The following is a 20880-nucleotide window of genomic DNA, read 5'->3' as shown; positions in this document are numbered from 1 at the left end:
AAAAAAAACAACCGTTGAGACGTTAAACAGAAACGACCTCGCGAGCAATGTTTCGGCAGAGTGACACCTACAAAATGTCCGCCGTTATCCTGTGCTTCCTCCCGCCGTAGAAGGGCTTGGTGTGGAATGTGATGGTGGCGCTGTAGCCCGACTTGGAGCAGGAGATGTTGCACTCCCCGCCCAGCTCCACCCACGGGACGGTGAGGATTGACCTGGGGGGGGGGGGGAGAAGGCGGAACACACGGACGTCACTGCACCTCCCTTTCCGATCCCACGGCCTGCCGGTCAGGTGGAGCGATAGAGGAGGAGGAACCTACCTGCCATAGCCGTTGGGGAAGGTGAGGATGTAGTGCTCGTCGTGCTCCAGGCAGGACACGCAGCCTGCAGGGGAAACAGGCACAGAGAGTCTCAGAGCTCAGGAACACCCGGGGAGGGGGAGGGGGGATCTCCATGACTACCCAACGCTCTCAGGAGGAGGAGGAGGAGTGCTGCTTCAGCACTGTAGAGCTGAAACCAGTGCAGCATGTTTTATTACTGCACTCCACTGCACTACAGCCCTGTGTGCCCTGATCAGGATGAGCGGACGCCCCCCCCCCGACAGTCTACAGATTCCCTGCCCCAAGGCAGCTCCATTACATCTGCTAATTTACTCTGATTTATTTGCATGCGTTTCTCAGGGTTTAGCACTGTTGCTGACGGAAGCTAAACAGCTTTCCGGCTCCACTGACAGTGCAGTCAGCTCATGAGCAGGTCGGCACCAGCCACACGTGGGTAGAGCTGGCCTAGACCAGCACAGCGGAAATCAGGGAAACCCACCAAGAAACTAAACTGCTGGGCAGTGAGCAACCAAGTTCCAGCTTACAGCTTACAGCCTACATCCTCATGCACTGCCTTAGAAGTAATTAAATATGGTCAGAACATTTTATGACTTAAAAATATTTTCTTTGCATTCAATGAAAGGTAACTGAATTGCAAAAAAAAGGAAACAAGGTGGTCTCTTACCCTGGCCGATATTATGGACCCCAATAGACATGCCCAAGAACTTCGACTTGGTCCAGATGTGGGCATTGAACTGGATCTTTTTACTGAAGCACTCTGCGTAGAAGGCGGATACTGGCAGAGGAGGGAGAGAGACGGCAGGGCTTATGGTGAGTGAACAGCACTGTGCTGACGGAGCGAAGCGCGAATTTTTGGGGCGGTGGGGGGGGGAGAACACTTACTTGGGGGGTGATGCGAGACCTGCTCTGCTACGAAGGACACGCTGCCCTTCCCACACCAGGGCACCGGGCCCTCTGACACCGGCTCCTGAGGGGGAGGGAGACAGACTGATTGAGGCTGCTGGGTTTTTAGGGTTTTTACTCTCGCGCTGACAGCTGGGTGTTTCCCCCACCCTCCTGGGCCTGTGCGCTCACCGCTACTCTCATCGCTGCGCTCACCGCTGCACTCACCACTACTCTCATCGCTGCACTCACCACTGCACTCACCGCTGCACTCACCACTACTCTCATCGCTGTACTCACCGCTGTGTTCACCGCTGCACTCACTGCTGTGTTCACCGCTGCGCTCATCGCTGCACTCACTGCTGTGTTCACCGCTGCGCTCATCGCTGCACTCACCGCTGCACTGACCGCTGTGCTCACCACTACTCTCATCGCTGCACTCACCGCTGCACTGACCGCTGTGCTCACCACTACTCTCATCGCTGCACTCACCATTGCACTAACCGCTGCGCTCACCGCTGTGTTCACCGATGCGCTCACCGTTGTGTTCACCGCTGTGTTCACCGCTGCGCTCACTGCTGTGTTCACCGCTGCACTCCCCGCTGTGTTCACCGCTGCACTCCCCGCTGCGCTCGTCTCCTCGGACTCTGCCGGCAGGTCCCAGTGGCAGAAGAACACCTCTCCCAGGATGGGGTTGTAGGGCTTCTTGGCCACGGACCCTTTCCGACCCGCGTGAAAGGCCGACAGGTACCACTTCACCACCTGCACCATGCGCTCCCTGGGCTCCGGCTGGTCCGCGATGCTGGGGTAGACAGAACGGGGTCCGTCAAACAAGAGCAACAGTAGCATCTATTGCTTCTTAATATTCCTCAACCAACATCAGTATTCTCTGTACGTGAGATACAGAATGAAGAAGCAAAAACATCTTAGTCTTAAAATGGAAACCGTACCTAACGAACAAATCCGGGTGGGCGAAGAAGTCAGCGTACATCTCCAACAGTGACCTCCTCTCCAAGATGAACGTAGGCAGGACCACCTGAGGCCGAGATCAAACGGAAAACAGGTGAGGATATAAGGACACAAACCGGGCAGGAGACAAGCAAGAAAGGCAAGATGAAGGTGACCGAGTGCATCTAACACCGTACCATATTCACATACATTCAGTTACGGGTATACTGATAATAATCTATATAATTAAGATAGGAAATGCAAAGCTAAACAGAAGCACCTCCGGCTGGTAAGGTCAGAGGTGGGCAGGGGTGCAGGGTCAGTGTGGAGGGGGTTACCATGGTGAGGTCAGAGGTGGGCAGGGGTGCAGGGTCAGTGTGGAGGGGGTTACCATGGTGAGGTCAGAGGTGGGCAGGGGTGCAGGGTCAGTGTGGAGGGGGTTACCATGGTGAGGTCAGAGGTGGGCAGGGGTGCAGGGTCAGTGTGGAGGGGGTAACCATGGTGAGGTCAGAGATAGGCAGGGGTGCGAGGTCAGTGTGGAGGGGGTTACCATGGTGAGGTCAGAGGTGGGCAGGGGTGCAGGGTCAGTGTGGACGGGGTTACCATGGTGAGGTCAGAGATGGGCAGGGGTGCAGGGTCAGTGTGGACGGGGTTACCATGGTGAGGTCAGAGATGGGCAGGGGTGCAGGGTCAGTGTGGAGGGGGTTACCATGGTGAGGTCAGAGATGGGCAGGGGTACGAGGTCAGTGCGGAGGACAGCGGATGGGGGTTACCATGGTGAGGTCGGAGGCGGGCAGGGGTGCAGGCTCAGTGTGCAGGGGTGCGGAGGGGGAGCTTACCTTGGTGAGGTCCATGCCCAGGCGCACCTGGGACAGCAGGTGCATGATGACGCTCTTGTGCTCCTCCACCGACTCGCCCTCGCCGTCGTCGTCGCGGTCATCGTGGCTGTCAAACTGGTCTGAGAACAGCGGCAGAGTGGGCGTCGGTGACGAGGGCAAACGCAGGTGAGACCAACACACGTGAGCTCAGGATCATGTGCCAGGGCTCGTGTGTGTACTGCACACACAGACGATTGTGTAATGCGTCTCCCTATCCTAATCAGCCCACAGTCTGCACACTTCAAAAACTCCCACCGGCACGTATAAGACTACTACATACAGCATGGAGTAAATCAAGTGGATAAAGAAACCAGACCTTTGTTTGTTCCTACATGACACTGATGCATTTTCATTATTGTAAAAGCTGGTAGCAAGAACGATTCACAAAATATAGTCGAGTAGAGCACAAATTATGGGGCCTTCAAAGTAGACAAACAGCGTCCGCTAACACAGGCAGTCACTGCAGGGGTAGTGCTGGTGCCCACATTCCCAGGCGTGATACTCTAGTGTGAACAGCACATCTGAAATGCGCCAGGGAGGGTACGCTACGCTAAAAGCCATATTAACGCTGATAACTCACACTTAACCATTCAACAACAAAAGGGACTCAATCAGCTGAAAATGAAATCAGCTATCAGCTCTTATTACAAAAAATCTCAAAGCAGTTGCTTACCTCTCGGTAAATGCTTTGTGAATTATTCAAATTTGTGATTGGTCACAAACAGTTAAAAAATGTGACCAATAGCAGCCAGTGTGGTTATGGCATTGCATTTTCAGTGGAAGTATTTCATGCGCAAACGTAAAGCACCGAGCGAAGCAGGACTTTTACACGAAACGTCCCCTTTCCAAAGAAACCTGAAGTGATACCATTTCACACAGAGGAGCTGCTGTGACTGTGGACATGAACCAGCCCAGTTCCTCTTCCCTGTGACCTTTACGAGTGAGCCAGGACACCGCGAAGAGGTGTGTGAGAAAAAACAAATGCATGTGGCTTATGCTATAAGAGCGCTGGATTATGTGTTGGTGTATATGTGAGAGCAGGTGAGATGTGTGTGGTGCACGTGTGTGTGTGCACACGTGTGCATGTTCTGGTATGTGCGTGTTTAGTGGTGTACATGTGTGTGCACGTGTGCAAGTGCGGGGTGTGGAATGGTGTGTGCGTGTGCTACGTGGCGTGTGGAATGGAGTGTGCGTTGTGTGTGCATGTGCGGTGTGTGTGTGTGTGTGTGTGTGTGGGGTGTGGAATGGTGTGTGTGTGTGTGTATGAGTGTTGTATGTGTGCACACACGTGTGCATGTACAGGGTGTGGAATGGTGTGTGCGTGTGGCGTGTGTGTGCGCATGTGTGGGGTGTTGAATGGTGTGTGCGTGTGGCGTGTGTGCGCATGTGTGGGGTGTTGAATGGTGTGTGTGCGGTTTGTGCATGTGTTGTGTGTGGGTGCTGTATGGACAGTACCTGCATCGGTGGTGCCGTTGGACATGGAGGAGTTGAGGGAGTCGTTGGTGTCTGGCCGTTTGAGGGCAGCGTCAGCGCCAGTGTGAGGTACGGCAGCCGCAGTCCTGGAGGAACTGAAGAGGGAGGGAGGGAGGGAGGGAGGGAGGCAGAGAGGGAGGCTGGCTTATCAGACCCGTTATCACAGCACGAGGCTAAAGCCCTCAAACTCAATCACACTGTCTCTGTATGGGAGCTGGCCCCTCGTTCCTCTGTATCTCTGTGCCATTTCCTGATCAAGTTTTTAACTTGACACTTAAGAGCGTCCTCCATGATAATGATCTGACTTTGCCTGCACGCCACTGGAATGTGATTCTGCAACAAAAACTAACTGAAAAAAGCAACCAATCGAATCAGTAAGCGATCCCATAAAACAAGCTGATCCACTGTTAAACCACTGAAGACATGAGTCTGGGACACTGCTGAGGGAGGGAGGCCTGAAATTTAGCCCATGAAGAAGTACCGTTTAAACAAACAAATAATTACATTCATGCTAACTATCAATGTCTAAAATGAGCCTAATTACTCAGAGCAAAGGAAAGTGCAGATATACAGAGGACTTTTAGACTTGAGTGTTCAGGTGCTCAAAGACATGCAACTTCCTAAATTCAGACAAAATTGAAACTGTACACAATGCACCGTTCATCCATTAATCTTCACACAAGCATTGTATAAAATATCACTTCACATTCCCAAACACTTACAGCACCACTGCAGCATTTGACTTGATTTACAACTCGACAAATACTTTTAAATGCTTGCTAAAGTATGGTTAAAAAAAAAAAAAAAATCCATACAAAGTTCCACACAGCACAAAAATATCAACCACCGAATCGGGCGTGGGCGGAGGCAGAGGCCCCGCCCCCTAGCGTCCGGGGGGGGGGGGGGGACGGGACGGCGCGACTCACTCCATGCCGTGCTTGGGAGACGTGCTGCTCTGGTAGAACTCGTCGGCATCGTAGAACTCGTCCTCGCTGCTGGAGTAGGAGAAGTCGGGCACGGTGTTGGACGACAGGTTTATGTGGCTGGGAGAGGTAACGCTGCTGCTGGGCCCCGAGGGCCCGCTTCCTGAAACACACGCGCAGAGAGCCTCTTCAGTACCCCACATTAACATCACCCTTCTGCTGACACATGCAGCGCTGTCACACAATACGCCATAGCAGTTCCATATTGTATATTTCATGCTGTGCATGACTGTTTTATCAATACTGCTTTGGTTGAAGCTGCCAGCAAAGCAGCACTGAGCTAAATCTTACGGAGATAAGGGACCCGTACTGAATTTATACTGATATACTGATTTCAACCTGCAGCCTCAGCACTGCTCCATTGATTTCACTTCCTTTCACATTAGTGCTGTTCAGAAGTGAGAGGGAAATCACACCCTCCTACACTGGACAGCCACACTACTTTTCATATGTGAGAGGGAAATCACACACCCACCCTCCTACACTGGTGAGCCACGCTACTGTTCAGAAGAGAGAGGGAAATCACACACTCACCCTCCTACACTGGAAAGCCATTCTACTGTTCAGTAGTGAGAGGGAAATCACACACTCACCCTCCTACACTGGAGAGCCACACTACTGTTCAGTAGTGAGAGGGAAATCACACACTCACCCTCCTACACTGAAGCGCCACAATACTGTTCATAAGTTTGAGGGAAATCACACACTCACCCTCCTACACTGAAGCGCCACAATACTGTTCATAAGTTAGAGGGAAATCACACACTCACCCTCCTACACTGGAGAGGCACACTACTGTTCAGACGTGAGAGGGAAATCACACACTCACCCTCCTACACTGGAGAGCCATTCTACTGTTCAGTAGTGAGAGGGAAATCACACACTCACCCTCCTACACTGAAGCGCCACAATACTGTTCATAAGTTAGAGGGAAATCACACACTCACCCTCCTACACTGAAGCGCCACAATACTGTTCATAAGTTAGAGGGAAATCACACACTCACCCTCCTACACTGGAGAGGCACACTACTGTTCAGACGTGAGAGGGAAATCACACACTCACCCTCCTACACTGGAGAGGCACACTAGGACCTGGCCTGCTTTGTTCAGCTTCCCCTCGCCATCTGAACTGTAAAGGTCTCATTCCTGTCTCTTACCCGTTTCATGTCCCTGCTCTTCCCCTCCTGTATCGCCACATTCGCTGCTGCACGTTTCCTTACTGCAAACTAAAGCACTTTTATTTACAGTACTTCAGCAAAAACGGAGAGGGCGTACACCCTAACAGCTTCAGGATTCCTAATGACTGAAGAGAGAGAGTACACTTGGGGCGCTGCTCTTTACCCTCAGCTTTCCTCTCTCAGATACTACCACTCTTTATTTATTACTGTTGATTATGCAAGCAAGGAGAGAACAAACCCCAGACAATATTACAGCCATATCCAATTAAATTATACATAAGCTATCCGTCATTTGGAATTAATTCAGTCTTTCTTCTAATTTAATTTATCTAATACACACTAACCACTCATGAATGATAAATACAGCAATGCTTTCAACGCCCAGAATGAAGCTCACCACAAATGGCTATTGGCCTCCATTTTTAATTAAAAATACATATTTTTAAAATAAAACATGTATATTGATTTTGCAAAACCAAATGTAGCTTGAAGCGAACTGTAAGATTATTTTAACATGTAAACCAGAAAGAGTCTTCATATTACAGCATTATAACTTTTTTGCAATAATTTCTGCATGACATTACAACGATACTATAATTCAATCCAATTATACAAAGCTAGCAAGCTTTGTAATAAGTTGGATGTATACTTTGCCTTTTGCTTTGTACTAAGCGTGTGTTTCTGTAGTATATTCTTTTCTGTCAACGCACTATATATAACTATAGTTGGATGTTAATCATTGATCCTGCCAGTGTTGACTGTTCACTCCTGACACTGTGCTACTTTGTAAGTTGCTCTGGATAAGAGCGTCTGCAAAATACCAAACTGCAAATTGTAACGAATCATTTTTCAGCAACACACATTCACGTAAAAAAAGCAGAGTCACAGGTCCGAACGCAGGCACGGGGTACAGGAGCGCAGGCGCAGCTACCTGTGCTGTTGGGCGTGGGGGTCTGCAGGTTGCTCACCACCGTGGTTACAGGACCCACAGGCAGAGAGGACGGCCTTTGCTCCGCCTTGCATGTCTGAGCGTTATCTGCACACGGGGAGACACGGAGAGATCACCGTCTACTGCGCTACAAAACGAGGAGAACAGCCTAACAGAGTTAGGGATGGGATAAAGCCATAACAGAGTTTTAGAGCAACGGATAGAATAGTATCCCATTATCCGCAGCAACAGGAAGCCGACAGAAAGGGCTACCATCCGACACACCGCTCAGAGGCTATTTATATTGATTGTCCTGCATTGCAGAGTCTAGTTACCCATAAACGCTGTAAGAAGGACACAGAGGGGAAGTAGAAAGGTGATCCAGCATCACATATTAAGTATTCAGAACCAGCACTGAAGATCAACTTTCAGCCAGTAATAACTAGCAGCCTTTCTTTTATCAGTCACATTAAAATACATTTAAAATGCAGCTTCCCAACGCAGCAATTATATAATATGGGCTTAACATCTGGACACATTTAGAAAAACAAACATGTTTTAAACATATTTTGTGAAAAAAACTGGCTGACTGTCTGGCTGCGTTCTCTCAGTAACCCCAGTTCATTCCCTCTCTGTAAATCTGTACGAAAGTGTCAGGCTGTCCATGATGCTTAGTCACATGTCAGATGACACAGATTTACACACCGAATTAGCGTCACAAACGCTAAGCTGATCAGACGGCAGAGTGAGATAGGCAGGTTGCAGCAGGCGGGATGCTGCTGCTCTACCCCCTAGCCATGGTTACGATTATCCAATCACAAAGTGGCATGACCATTACTCCCTCTCATTAAGGGATAACACAGTGAAACGAAAGGCTGTGACAGGGCATGAAAAAAACCAAAACCGTTTGCACCAGATTCTTCCATGGCTGCTCAACCCATTTTCAACTTAATTTCAAATGACGTTTTGACTGATTTTTAATCTCATTGAGAGTCCCATCATCTCAAGCCGGCATTGGGACAGACGGCATATAGGTCACGAACGGGTAGCGGAGGCAAGGGGGGGGGAGTGAAGGTTCTGTTAGCAGCCTGACTGGAGCTCATACCTGTGGGGAGGGTGGACTGGGTGGGCATGGTGCTGACTACAGTGGACTCCAGGGGGTTGGGCTGAAAAATCCCATCCACCGGATTGATAGTGCTCTGCAGAGGGGACAAAAAGAGCGCGCTGAAAATAGAGAGGGGACACGGGGGGAGGCAGGCGCACGGCCTGATGGGAGTTCTGCCTCCACGCTGCACCCCTACAAGAGTGAATGTGAACATGGCTCCCAAACTAAGGTGGAGTAAGCGCTACTGTACGAACAAAAGAACAAAATGAAATATAAAACTGCTGCCAGCACAACAGAAGAACTGAGCAGAGCCCAGTGTTTCCCACAGGGAAGTACCTGCTTCCTCATTCCTCAAGCTAACAATACTACAATTACCTCTAAAGTGACACAAAAACAGGGGGAACAAAAAGCACCACCGCTGCTCAGCTCAACGGAACACACGGCCATGCCCTCTCGTCAAACACTTGTAATGGTGGTTCTGCTTTTCTGTTCTCTGTAGTGTTCTCAGTAAATCCATCAGAAGGACTGCACAGTGTAACTCAGCCTCCATGAGGGACGGCAAAGAGAAGAGCACCTGACCAGACTCTCACATTCCAATTACACGGCACACCAAAAAGCAGGAGTGACAGCGTGGTGAGAGGAGGCCAGAGACCGAGCAGCCGCAAGCGCGCAGAACGCGCAGGGCCGGATAATCCCACAGCCCTTTGAGGCAGACTGAGGTACACCTCCCACCACAGTCAGTGCCCAAGGAAAAACATACAGAGAGAGAGAGAAAGGCATGCAGCAAGGGAGAGAAATTCTCCGATGAGAAGTTTAGTGAGAAATGGAAAGGCTTGCTTTTGTTTTGTTATACTGTATTTCCCATAGCTGCTGGAAAATGGGCAGTGTGGGACAGTTCTAAGGACTTTTGAGGCTTGGTTGAGTTGGAAGAGGAGGTGTGGTCTCTCTCAGGCATGATGGATGGATGCACTGTGCACTAAGGAGAGGGATTCAGCTACAGCTGGAGAGCCATGGGTCTGAAGATATCAGTCATGCATGGAATACATATAAATATGAATCTAAACATTTCAGTTGGCTTAGTTGGCCAAGCAGGTAAAATATTCAGCGATTATTTAAAGGGACCCTTCTGCACTGTCCTGACTTCTTTCTAATTTGCATTATCTGACTAAATGTCTGTATGTCTTCAGTATTCGGCCGTTAAGGGTGAGTTTCTGCAGATTAAGTGTTCTGGAGTTCCTCAGAGCCACATTAAGAGACTGCTGAGACAGAATGAGTTTCCAGTCTAATTACTGGACCAGATGGTAACACGCCCATTAGTCACTGCGAGCTCAACACCCGTCGATATTAACACTGACCAAATCCGTGTTCAGGAATTTGATGGTGGTGGGGGGGTAGTGCGCTGCTGGTGACATTTTAACCTTCTAAAAAGGTGGTGCCCTTACAGCCATAATAAGGAACTAAAAAACTTTTCAACAACACTATACAAGCAATTTAAGAGCAGCAATACTTTCAGCTGCACTTAACAGCCTCACTTCTCCCCATTAGTAGAATTTTAACCCCTTACACCTGATATTTACACCTGGGTGACAGGTGGGGCAAAACCAAGCACCTGCAGTATCTTGTTGCTAAGTGCAACAGAGATTACAGAACAGACTCCTCCACCAACTGAAGAAAAGGAAAGAGGTGTGAAAAGAAGAAAAAAAATGTAATTATACAATGGCAATCACAAGACAAGGATAGATTTTTGCAAAACGACTGATTTTTTTTCAAGGAAAAATTAGTTGGAAAAGAGGATGGAGGTTTTTACTGATTTCGTGATTTTTATGTTCAGAGAACGCTAAGACTTACTATCAGTCCGTTTGCGTGTTGCTGTTCGTTACTTTGATCCTTCAAATTTTGAAAAGAAAACATTTGTGTGAAAAGATGCATCTGTTAATGAAAGGTAGTGACATAACTTGGGGGAAAACAAGATGTTCAGTCTTACTATCTGCTTCATAAATTAACCGTTAAATTTTACAATTGTTGATAACATTTCCACCGGTCTAACAGTCTCAAACCGTTTCTGGTTTTTAAAATACATTTTTGACAGGAGGTGTGAAACGGCGGTTTGGGCTAATGCTGATGAACTTTGACACAGGAAGTATATTTTAGGCTCCTGGATTCTTGAGTGCATGTGTGAGACCCACTCCTCAACAGCTAAGAAGGGACCCTGGAGGCATGTGACAAACTGACTCCAAGAAACAACTTGGACAATTATTGGACACAGGCAGGAAAGGGTGCTGAGGCTAAGAACCATTTGTTCAGAAACAAAGTACTATTCTGTGTTTTAATGAGCAAGGTGCGAGAAAACACCAACATGCAAGCAAATGAATGAAATAAGGTCTTTACCTTGGCAATCTGCAGCAGTACAATACAGTGCTTGATTGATTCTACCATACTCTGGGGGGGGAAAGAAAACATCTCAGTGAACACAAAATCCTTCACACAAAGTCTTACATGAAGCAAATGTACTGTACATCAAACTCACACAGGTCGTTTCCTTCAGATTCTCAATTTTCTGCAAAAGAAAAAAAATTAAAGAACACATAAGAACTAGGACATTCAGAGGTTAAACTCAAATTACTTCATTTGTTTGTTCACACGGAGCGTGTTCTATCTGGAGCAGGTGCATGCCGATCTGACTAAAAACACCTATTCTACAGGCTCTTGATGAACTGAAACACCCTCGATCAACCACTTCAGCCCCACTGTTCATTAAACATTGGCTATAGAACAATGAACCTCTCACAGCTTTGTTCTCTGAAACACTAGAGACCACACAAACATGTCCCACCAATCAGAGAACATTCACAACAATCCCACAATGCCCACCTCCCTCATCACCTGCTGTACTGCTGCAGCTCACACTGCACTATAGTAAAGAGTAACGTCAACCTCCGTTACCATTTCACAGCTGTAATACTACCAATTAACCTTTATTTTCAGTGATAAAAACGTCTCCTGTATCTCATGGAGAGGAGAGGACCACTTACTCTGCGCGACTCATCTTCTTTGCAGTCCTTAAGTTTCTCATCAAAAAGCTGTAAGATTGACAGAGGAAGAAAGGAAAAGGAAGGGAGAGTTGGAGAGAGAGAGATACAGAGAAATGTTCAGAGCAGGAGATGTTATGACATCAGAGCCAGAGCTAAATATACAGGCTGGGTCTTCCGATTCGGGAATGACTGAGACATGATCTGATAATGGACATTTTGGTTCAGGCCCAGGATGGAATCATTGCTGTGAACATTGATCTGTGAGCAAAAAGTTGGGTCTAATAGCCATTTCACATTTGCAATCTGAGATATAAACAGCCTACTATAACAAAAGGTACAGGCGTAAGTGTGAAACTTAGCGGATGATACAATTATAGATCATCGGCTACAATTGTTCAAAGACATTTACGACAGGTTGCCAGGTAGTGGACTCTCAAAAGACATGATGGTACCTTCAATGGTAAAAGAATATCACTAGTAAAGTCCTCAAAAAAAGTTTGGAAATTTGTGTTTGGTCGATCATATCTCTGTTGTTACTGTACAACGATGTCCCATTTGTAAGGATCATGCATTTGTGGGATGAGCAGCACAGCTGATTATGTGGGTGGGGTCCCAAGTGAAATGTGGCAAATTTCCCTGCCAATGTCAAACAGTGTATTCTCCTGTTGGTATTGACTCCGTTGTTTTGAGTTGTTTGGGGGATTGGATGATTGAACTCTCTATCAGTAACAAGGAACAAACAAGACATATTGGTAATTTTACGCTTTATTCATTGAACAAACAGTCAGGAGCCTCAGTAGCGGGTGGAAGAACCATACACAGCCACAACAGCCTGGCACCTCCTCCTCATGCTGGTCACCAGCCTGGTCACGCGTTGCTGTGGGATGGCATTCCATTCCTCAACCAGGATTTGTCACAGGTCAGCCAACGTGGTTGCGTTGCTCACTAGCACGTACAGCACGCCCGAGCTGATCCCACAAGTGTTCAGTTGGGCTGAGGTCTGGGCTGTTGGCAGGCCATTCCATTCAACCCCGTTGGCTGACCTGCGCGTGACAGCAATGCATGACCAGGCTGGTGACCAGCATGAGGAGGAGGTGCCCGGCTGTTGTGGCTGCGTATGGTTCTTCCACCCGCTACTGAGGCTCCTGACTGTTTGTTCAATGAATAAAGCGTAAAATTACCAACATGTCTTGTTTGTTCCTGATCCTTACAAATGGTACATCATTGTAAAGGGAAATGAACAGGCTTTCCAATGATATAAGATACAATGCTAATAATACAGTAACAACAGAGATATGATCGACCAAACACAAATTTCCAAACTTTTTTTGAGGAGTTAAATGTCCCAGTTTGATTAAGAAATTTGTTCTTCTTTGCAGGTAATGCTTAAAACAGGGAACACACATCCACATGCTTATTTGGGTGTTTCCGTCTCTGTCATTGGATGTTGGTGGATATACAGTATCCTCAAGGGTAAGGAAAGTATCTCTTCAGACCCTCATATTTGGGTACAGTGTGAAAGTTATCGCTAATGTTAGCGGCCGCTCAGCTAGATTGATGCGTATTCCTGAAGCCGATACAAATCTGAAAAGGAGCTCCTGTAAACTAAGCCAAGGCCTGGTTTATCGAGATGTAACACAGATGTTTTTCACAGGGATGATAAGTGGAACTAACAACAAAGCTGCAAACAGTAACTAAGCACTTACTTTTAATTGGTCAATCAGAATCTGCAAGTAGGCGTCAGCCTCAGCAAGTTTCTTGTCGAAATCTTGAACGCTGGGAACAAGCCCCGTTTCTGCCTCCTGAAACACAGAGAGAAAGATTTCCATTTATTCATTTGTTTACTTTCCATTTCTCATTGGAATACCAAGCAGGCGTATAATCAGAGTCATCACAGAGAGCTGGAATAAGGGATATCCTACAGACCAGGACGCTTCCGCTCTGGCCAGTTGTGTGCTGTCCCACAGAAGAAAAACCCCCACTGAGAGGGGAATGACATGGCCTGGGTGCTGGACATGGCCTACCCACTGTACTCAGCACAAGTCCAGCAGGGTAGACCACTGCAGAGCCCACTCAGAAACTCATTTCCACAAATCCAGTCAAATGTCTTAGCTATTCACCACACTGCTGCATTATCACCCAGCACCTGAAAACTCTGAAATTACATTAAATTCCCCTGGTACACAGTACCCAAGCAACATAGCTCCATTTTGTACAAACTGTGCGTCATCAAATCAGTATTAGTCTCGCCAAAATCCCAGTGCCGAGTCGTGACTTATAGCACAGTTCAACTCTGTAAATAGAAACTAGCATCCTCAATTTCAGGTGTGCCAGGCCTGCAATTTACCATCAGCAAGCGACCAGAACGACAATTTCATCAAAATAAAACAACCATTTGTGCAAGAGGTGAGCGCAAAGAGCGTAACAGGAACTCGAATTTCTTCAGAACCATTTACCCTGTTTTGCAATCAATTTGGAAAGGGAGTGTCAGTGCGGTCAACGCGACCGCTAACAGTATGCGAGATGTGTCCAGCGCCACCGTGTTTGTGACATGTTAACTGAACAGCTGACCCAGCCCTGCTCATAATCAGTGCCCAAGGCTTTGCCTGGTCACCCATCTGAAAGCGGCCATGTCCTTGACCCAGTTTAACGAAGAACAGAATGGGGTAAATCTGTTAGCAGGGAACGGCTGAAACTCACAGTACAGGCGCTAAAACACGTGCACACGCAGCGGTGCTGCCAAAAGGGTCGCAGGGAGGTCTGAGGAGTGTCATCGTTTTGGACAGAGTCGATTCATTACATTACAATACAGGCATTTAGCAGACGCACTTATCCAAAGCAACTTACACAACTTTTACATAGCATTTACATTGCATCCATTTATACAGCTGGATATATACTGAAGCAATGCAGGTTAGGCACCTTGCTCAAGGGTACAACGGCAGTGGCCTACCCAGGAATTGAACCTGTGACCTTTTAGGTTACAAGACCAGTTCCATACCCATTATGCCACACTGCGTACACAGATCCAACCCAACAGGAAGTGCAGTAGGTTGAATTAATTTACTCAAACTGCCACATTTACCACAACGCAGAAACACTCATACACATGTACGCATACAAACAAATGTGGTCCAATATTCTACATACATCCTAGATACATTTTCAAACCACCACGACATTGCATGGACTTGCTTTCGGACACAATCTATCTGAAGTAACTTAAACCAAAATCCTTCTCAAAAGCACTAGTTACCTCAAACATCCACAAACTATTTCCACACAACAACAAGAAAACAATGTAGCACTATTCAGAACACACACAGAGTCCAAAATGGATGTGAACAGCAGATGAAACTCCCCTCTCTGTAACTCCCTGCGGTCCCTGGCTGTTGCGAAGCTTGAGAAGAGGGCCCTGCCGACGCTGGAGCGTGCCTCAAGGGAAGGTGAAGAAAAGCCATCAGAAACAGCCATGGGCTCTGAAGCGAGCAGCGCTCTGAAGTTAAAGCAGGAAGTAATGACCGCAGAGACCAAAGTCTGGGTTTCCTCCCAGTCCCGAAGAATGCGAGCGCTGGGATCAAAGGTGCAGCTTTGCATGGAAACCTGCATCCGCCAGGTAAACAGGCGGGCCAAGCGCACGGCCAGCCGACAAACACCCATCCACGCATCCAACCGAATTAAGAGTCAATGAGCAAAATAAAACAGCTCTAACCGAGCCAGAATTTACCTTGCCTTGGCTGGCCAGTCAGATGAGTAACACTCAAAACAAACCAAGGCAATCATCTTTAATTACTTTGTAATCAAGTACAGAAAACAGACTGGTGCAGCTCTTTAATTTCACAAGCAGTTAGGTGCATCTATTGCAATGAATGAGTGAGAAGAGTTCAAATCAAGGTCCTCTAATGTACTTTTCTGAAAGGAACAAACAAATCTAATCAGCATCGCTGCACCATTAAAACCACATTATGAGGAACAAAAGTAAATACAGCCAAAGAAAGTGCCTTCACTTTACCGGTTGTACTCAAAAGGTCTGGTACAAATAGATTGATATGCCACAGCTAGCCAGGCACTGTAGACAACAGCCACCATCACAGCAGTAGTTAGCAGCAGTTCTTGCTGTTGTAGTCAAGTTTTGTTTTAACGGTAGCTACTTCCTCTCAAGGTACATGGCCATGTTCATGTAGGAGTTCGCCAGCAAACGTACATGTTGACAGCAGCCATTTCAATTTATTCCAGGCAGCGAGCAAAAGGAAGCAGGAACTCCTGATTGAATTGCTTTGCTTCTTCCCGGGCACTGCAAATCAAATCAATGCGTCGGGATCTGAGATCATGATGAAGGAGGCTGTTGTTTTAAACGGTGTTAAGCCTGAACACTGTGTACGTGCGTATCTGAGGCGGGTCTGTTCTGAGCTACGCCGCGGCGGGACACCCCGATGGGTGGCTTAGCGTGGGGAGGATGTGCAGGGGCAGGCAGGGGAAAGCGGAGACGGCGCTGAATAAATTCAGTGCATCCGCCGCGCGGCGTAGCACCTGCTAACATGACACAGCACAAGCACACAGCCTTTAGCTGCTCTCCTCCCTGTACACAGTGTTCTGGTGGAGCTACTGCGGTTACGATTGGATGATAAAAAAGGACATGAAATTTAGGCACAATAACCACACCACAAAATAAGGTTAAAAACTTAGGATCTATGATCACACTACAAAACAAGGTTTAAAAGATGACTTCCTCTCATTTTTTTTTTTTTTTTTTTTAGTATTTAGTAGGCTATATTTTTAATATTGGTATTTAGTATTACAGAGGCCAATACAATCACTCAATCCTGCAGCCAACGAGTCTGTGTGCCACTTATTTGTGACTGTTGTTTCTGTGAAGCACTGGAAGAGAGACAGCCGGAAAAAATTCAGAAAATTAAAATGTGGCAATAGGTTTATCAGGTAGTTGCGAACAACAAGCTGGCTTGAGTTCTCTTGACCAGAAGCACAACACTTTCCGGGCCATATTTACCAAGCATGCCGCAAATTACCGTCAGTGCCGCAAAATTCTGCACCGCCGCATGCGTTCAGTTTAGCAGGGTATCTACGGAGACTGGTTATGTAAATGAGCACAGCCGCAGCCGGTTCAGTTAAATGCACTGTCGCATTAAAGATGCGTCTTGCGCATTGCAGGAAAGCATCATTTTTGTTCCGCTCCATCTCTAGTAAAGTTGGGTTTCGGACAGGTGTCAGAATCCATGGACGAAGTGAACAGGCACTGTCACCTTGTGACACGTCTCAGCAGTAAAACAAATATTAAAACTATTTGGTTTTTAACTTTAAACTTTAAAAAAAAAAAAAAAAATGTTTTTTATGTAATTCTGTAGTGAAAAGCCAACTATCTCCAGAGTCTCAGTCTCAGCTTCTATAACAGGCAACTGTTCCTAAAGATGAAGGAGTCACGTCTTGTAAAAAGATTTTCTCATTTCACAAATGTATGTGTAATGCTTGATAAATGATAAAACAGTCAACTAAATGTACAATTTCAGGTTTGTACCTGTGCAATTCAGCCTCCCAAAGGAACGGAGCAGTGCAGGAAATACTTCAAAACAAACTTTGAGCGGCCTGAAATGTGTTCCGGAAGTCATTTTCAGGTATAAGGCATCATTTAAAAAAACTTTATCTGTTGTTGAGAAGTTAGTACGGTTTTACAGAGTGTGTTCTAGCGGGAAATGGACGCTAGGTGACCAAAAAATCTGACGTCCCCGTCTGCATAAAAGTAACAGCTGTTACAGTCACGCCGCTTCTCAGTTGCTATGACAAACCATGTGAGTCATCCAAAGAGAAAACAAGAGGGCTGGTACCCAGGGAGGTCAAAGAGAGGGCTTCAGATTTGGAAATTAGATGGTGGGACACTAGATGGTGTTTAAAACCATCTACTCTACATGTAGTGTCATTTTATGGAAACCATAGGCATTTATAATAGTGTTTAATGCTTATTTAAGACATTAATTTTACTCATCAACATGTTTGACTTTTTAAGTTAGTTCAGTGCTTAATGTTAAATGTGTCCAGCTAATTTGCTTGCTGTGTTGACAACTGACAATCTTCTGATTCCTAATGTGATTAATGGAAAAGAAACAGCTACATGGTCACAGGCATTTATAGTGAGCACAGACTAAATTTGTCTGTACGGTCGACTATTTGCTTTGTAAAAGCTTACCCGGGTGTTAACAAACAAAAGCAGCTCTCCTCATCTATTTGGACGTTACCACAACTCATGTCACGGTAAGTTGCTTGTGTGCCAATGTTTACGCACAGTGTTTTCTCATGAATACAGCCCAATGCTTCGTAATCTGAGGATATGGCTAGTCTCATGTTACCACTGGAAATGTGTTTACTTGATTAACATTAGTATGTGCAGAAACAAGCACGTAACCTGTCCAGACCCACGGCGCAACTCACTTCCGCAGACACATTTTAGCTGGCACCACCTGCGCATGCGTCCCACAAAACGTCCCTCAAAGGTCGTCCCTGAGTGAGTGAGTGACCACAATTTGCCATGCATAGCCCACGGCGGCAGGAAAAACTTGCGATACGCACATTGTAGGGCGTTTTCGTTTACGGCTACAATTGCGCACATCTAATACAGTCCATACCAATCTTGGTTTTAATTGTATCCAACTCGATGAAGTTGTAAATGTGATAGAAACGGCTAATGACTCAACCAATGAGCAAAATTCGAAAACTGTCTCTCTCCCCTACTAACACACACTGATGACGTTTCCTCTCATGAATGGCCATGTTGAACTTGTGCTGGAAAGAGTACAACACCTGCTTTTTTGCAGACGTTAAAAACAGAAGCAATTACCTTTGCCCCAATGGCCACCAGCCATGATAAATTACCGGTAGCAGGTCATATGCATACATTTCCATTCTCTCCTGCCATATTTTTGCAAATACGTACTCATTTACCCGCACATGCAAATGTTGGGGATGACGCATTTCTTTTGTTTCACCAGCACAATCCCCTGGTACAGAACTTAGCAAATATGGAAAAATGCTCATTGTCTCGTTAGCGTCTATTTTAGACCCACAAATCGTTAGTAAACATGGCCCTCAGACTGCTTTTAGTGCAATTTAACTGGCTTCTGTTCTCAGAATGGCATTTACAGTGTTGATAATTCCTATAGTAACAAGCACAGTCAGAAATGTACCTTGTACATAAACTGTGTGTGTGTGTGTGTTCCAAATACATGAAGTAACACAATCAGAGTCGAGTACTATCACTGTCTTCTAATTGAAATGAAACTGAATAAATTTCAGTCTCTAATCAACTGTGAGGCACGTGATTTACTCCTGGTGTCAATAATGACCTTTATATAACCGAGACTTCTGACATACCTCAGAACAGTGAAGCCACAGCAGAACAACGAAGCCACAGCAGCTACAGAGGACAGCAGAGCAACACTTTGTGGAGCGCCATGTTGCTTACATAGCGTGTGGGTTTTTAAGCTGTTAAATGACCTGAGGACTAATTTGTTCTGAGCTCGCGAGGAGCAAGGGGGCGAGACGGTGGTCAGCTACAGAACGCTGACGCGCGCTAATCACGTTAGCATAAGTCAGCACGAGGATGAGTCGCCGCCGTACGTAGCGAAGCGTACAGCGGGGTTAGCGTCTGAGCACCTGCACCAATGGCCATTCGTTGCGAGTCAACAGGAAACGGCGTCTCGAGTTTCTTCTTGCTCCATATGGCCCACAGGCACAGGACTCAAAGCAGCAAAATGGCTGTGGTGGATTTACATTCAAATGTAACACAACACTCGTTACAGCCAAGCAGTAAAACAGCAAACAGTGGCCTGACCGCTAAGAGGTGTGTCATAATGATCTCAAGCCACCCCTGAGATCAATATACAGATTCTTTAAAAAGAGAATGACACAGGACTTTTGCTGGGTATGTATAAAACAGAAGGCTTCTCTGAAATAGCAGCTTCTCAGGAGCTATGGATGAACATGACTGTTGCTTTCCATTAAAAAAGACTGAGGTTGAGAAATGGACGTGGAAATTAGGAAACATTCCAGACATTCTGAGTCAAAATGCCCATATTAAAAAAACGAAAAGACAAAGAAGACGGGGGAAAAAAAGAGACATAAAACAGAACCTCTGTCTCCATCTCAAAGTCTCAGAGGGGTCCAGAGGAATGCCCTAAATAAACCCTAAACTGCAAAAATGGCCGAGACAAAGAGCCTGCCGATTAGAAACACGTCTCTCCTCTCCTCTGACCGGTTGTGTCAACATAAGCACATTTTCCTGTCGACGGGCTCTTTCTGCCTCAGCAGACCAGTTTGCAAGCCCAGAGGACACGCAGGCGGCGGCTGCCGCTTCAGCAAATGTCACAATCTGCTGCTACAAAAGAGCCACTTCTCTCTGCGTTAGCAGCCGCGCGGCTAGCTGCTAACCCTCCCCCCTCCCCACAGAGCCCCACGGCAGTGGGAATAAACACTAAAAGCTTACATCTCAGCCCCCACCCCCCTTTCCCCAGGCATTACAGTCAGCGTGACCCATTTAAACTGCATTATCACCCAGTAATGGCTTCAGCAATGTGGTACTTACAGAGCGCAAACCTCTGAGGGACATGCCTCGGCAGGGAGAGCAGGCCAAATCTGACCCCTGCCTCTCTCGTCCTCTCCCCACCCCCCCCCACACGCAGACCAGCGAGGTCTGCTCGACAAACGGGGCTTCAAACGACGCGGATCTGCTAGGCCACACGGAACAGTCCGCATCAGCTGAGCAAAGTAAATCCAAGGTCCACTTACGAGAGGAAACAGAGACTTCCTTAAAAAAAAAAAAAAAAAAAAAAAGCAGCACAAGCTTCAGAGCGTGACACCCACCAACAGCTGCTCTGATTGGATAGACCGGCTGGGCAGATAGCTGACTGTTGCAGTAAGCTGTGCTGTGATTCGTCGTGGGTCACATGTCCCTCTGACTACATGCTTACTCAGTGTTTGCAAGTGGATACATGCAGGCAGACAGTTATTTACATGGAGGGCGGGGGAGAGGGAGGAGGGAAAATAAGGGTGTAGAGGGAGGGGGACCACAGCACAGAGGGAAACAGAAGGGAAAAAAGATAAGAGAGGAAGAATTCAAAACGAAAGT

At 46.9% G+C, this 20880-nt stretch overlaps 1 protein-coding gene across 5 annotated transcripts in view; it reads right to left on the bottom strand.

The window, feature by feature from the left end:
• osbpl9 (oxysterol binding protein-like 9) overlaps nucleotides 1–20880 on the bottom strand; it is a 37580-nt gene that overhangs the window by 4026 nt on the left and 12674 nt on the right. The window contains exons 1-17 of one of the 5 annotated variants that reach the window (XM_035413862.1): nucleotides 20338–20531; nucleotides 13454–13549; nucleotides 11748–11795; nucleotides 11243–11272; nucleotides 11104–11154; nucleotides 10564–10602; nucleotides 8716–8809; nucleotides 7614–7718; nucleotides 5446–5605; nucleotides 4502–4614; nucleotides 3008–3126; nucleotides 2171–2256; nucleotides 1761–2022; nucleotides 1221–1305; nucleotides 1003–1113; nucleotides 318–381; nucleotides 72–212 (exon numbers count right to left, since the gene is read on the bottom strand). In XM_035413862.1, coding sequence (XP_035269753.1) covers nucleotides 72–212; nucleotides 318–381; nucleotides 1003–1113; nucleotides 1221–1305; nucleotides 1761–2022; nucleotides 2171–2256; nucleotides 3008–3126; nucleotides 4502–4614; nucleotides 5446–5605; nucleotides 7614–7718; nucleotides 8716–8809; nucleotides 10564–10602; nucleotides 11104–11154; nucleotides 11243–11272; nucleotides 11748–11795; nucleotides 13454–13549; nucleotides 20338–20361 — 1628 coding nt within the window. In that variant the 5' untranslated portion in view covers nucleotides 20362–20531. Of the gene's footprint in view, nucleotides 1–71; nucleotides 213–317; nucleotides 382–1002; nucleotides 1114–1220; nucleotides 1306–1760; nucleotides 2023–2170; nucleotides 2257–3007; nucleotides 3127–4501; nucleotides 4615–5445; nucleotides 5606–7613; nucleotides 7719–8715; nucleotides 8810–10563; nucleotides 10603–11103; nucleotides 11155–11242; nucleotides 11273–11747; nucleotides 11796–13453; nucleotides 13550–20337; nucleotides 20532–20880 lie in introns of those variants that run through there. The other 4 variants (XM_035413857.1, XM_035413858.1, XM_035413860.1 and 1 more) reach the window with 4 other exon arrangements.

Source organism: Anguilla anguilla, chromosome 4 (genome assembly GCF_013347855.1).
Source record: "Anguilla anguilla isolate fAngAng1 chromosome 4, fAngAng1.pri, whole genome shotgun sequence".
Taxonomy (NCBI): domain Eukaryota; kingdom Metazoa; phylum Chordata; class Actinopteri; order Anguilliformes; family Anguillidae; genus Anguilla; species Anguilla anguilla.
The sequence above is the reverse complement of the archived record's forward strand: the minus strand, read 5'-3'. Positions and strand labels throughout refer to the sequence as shown.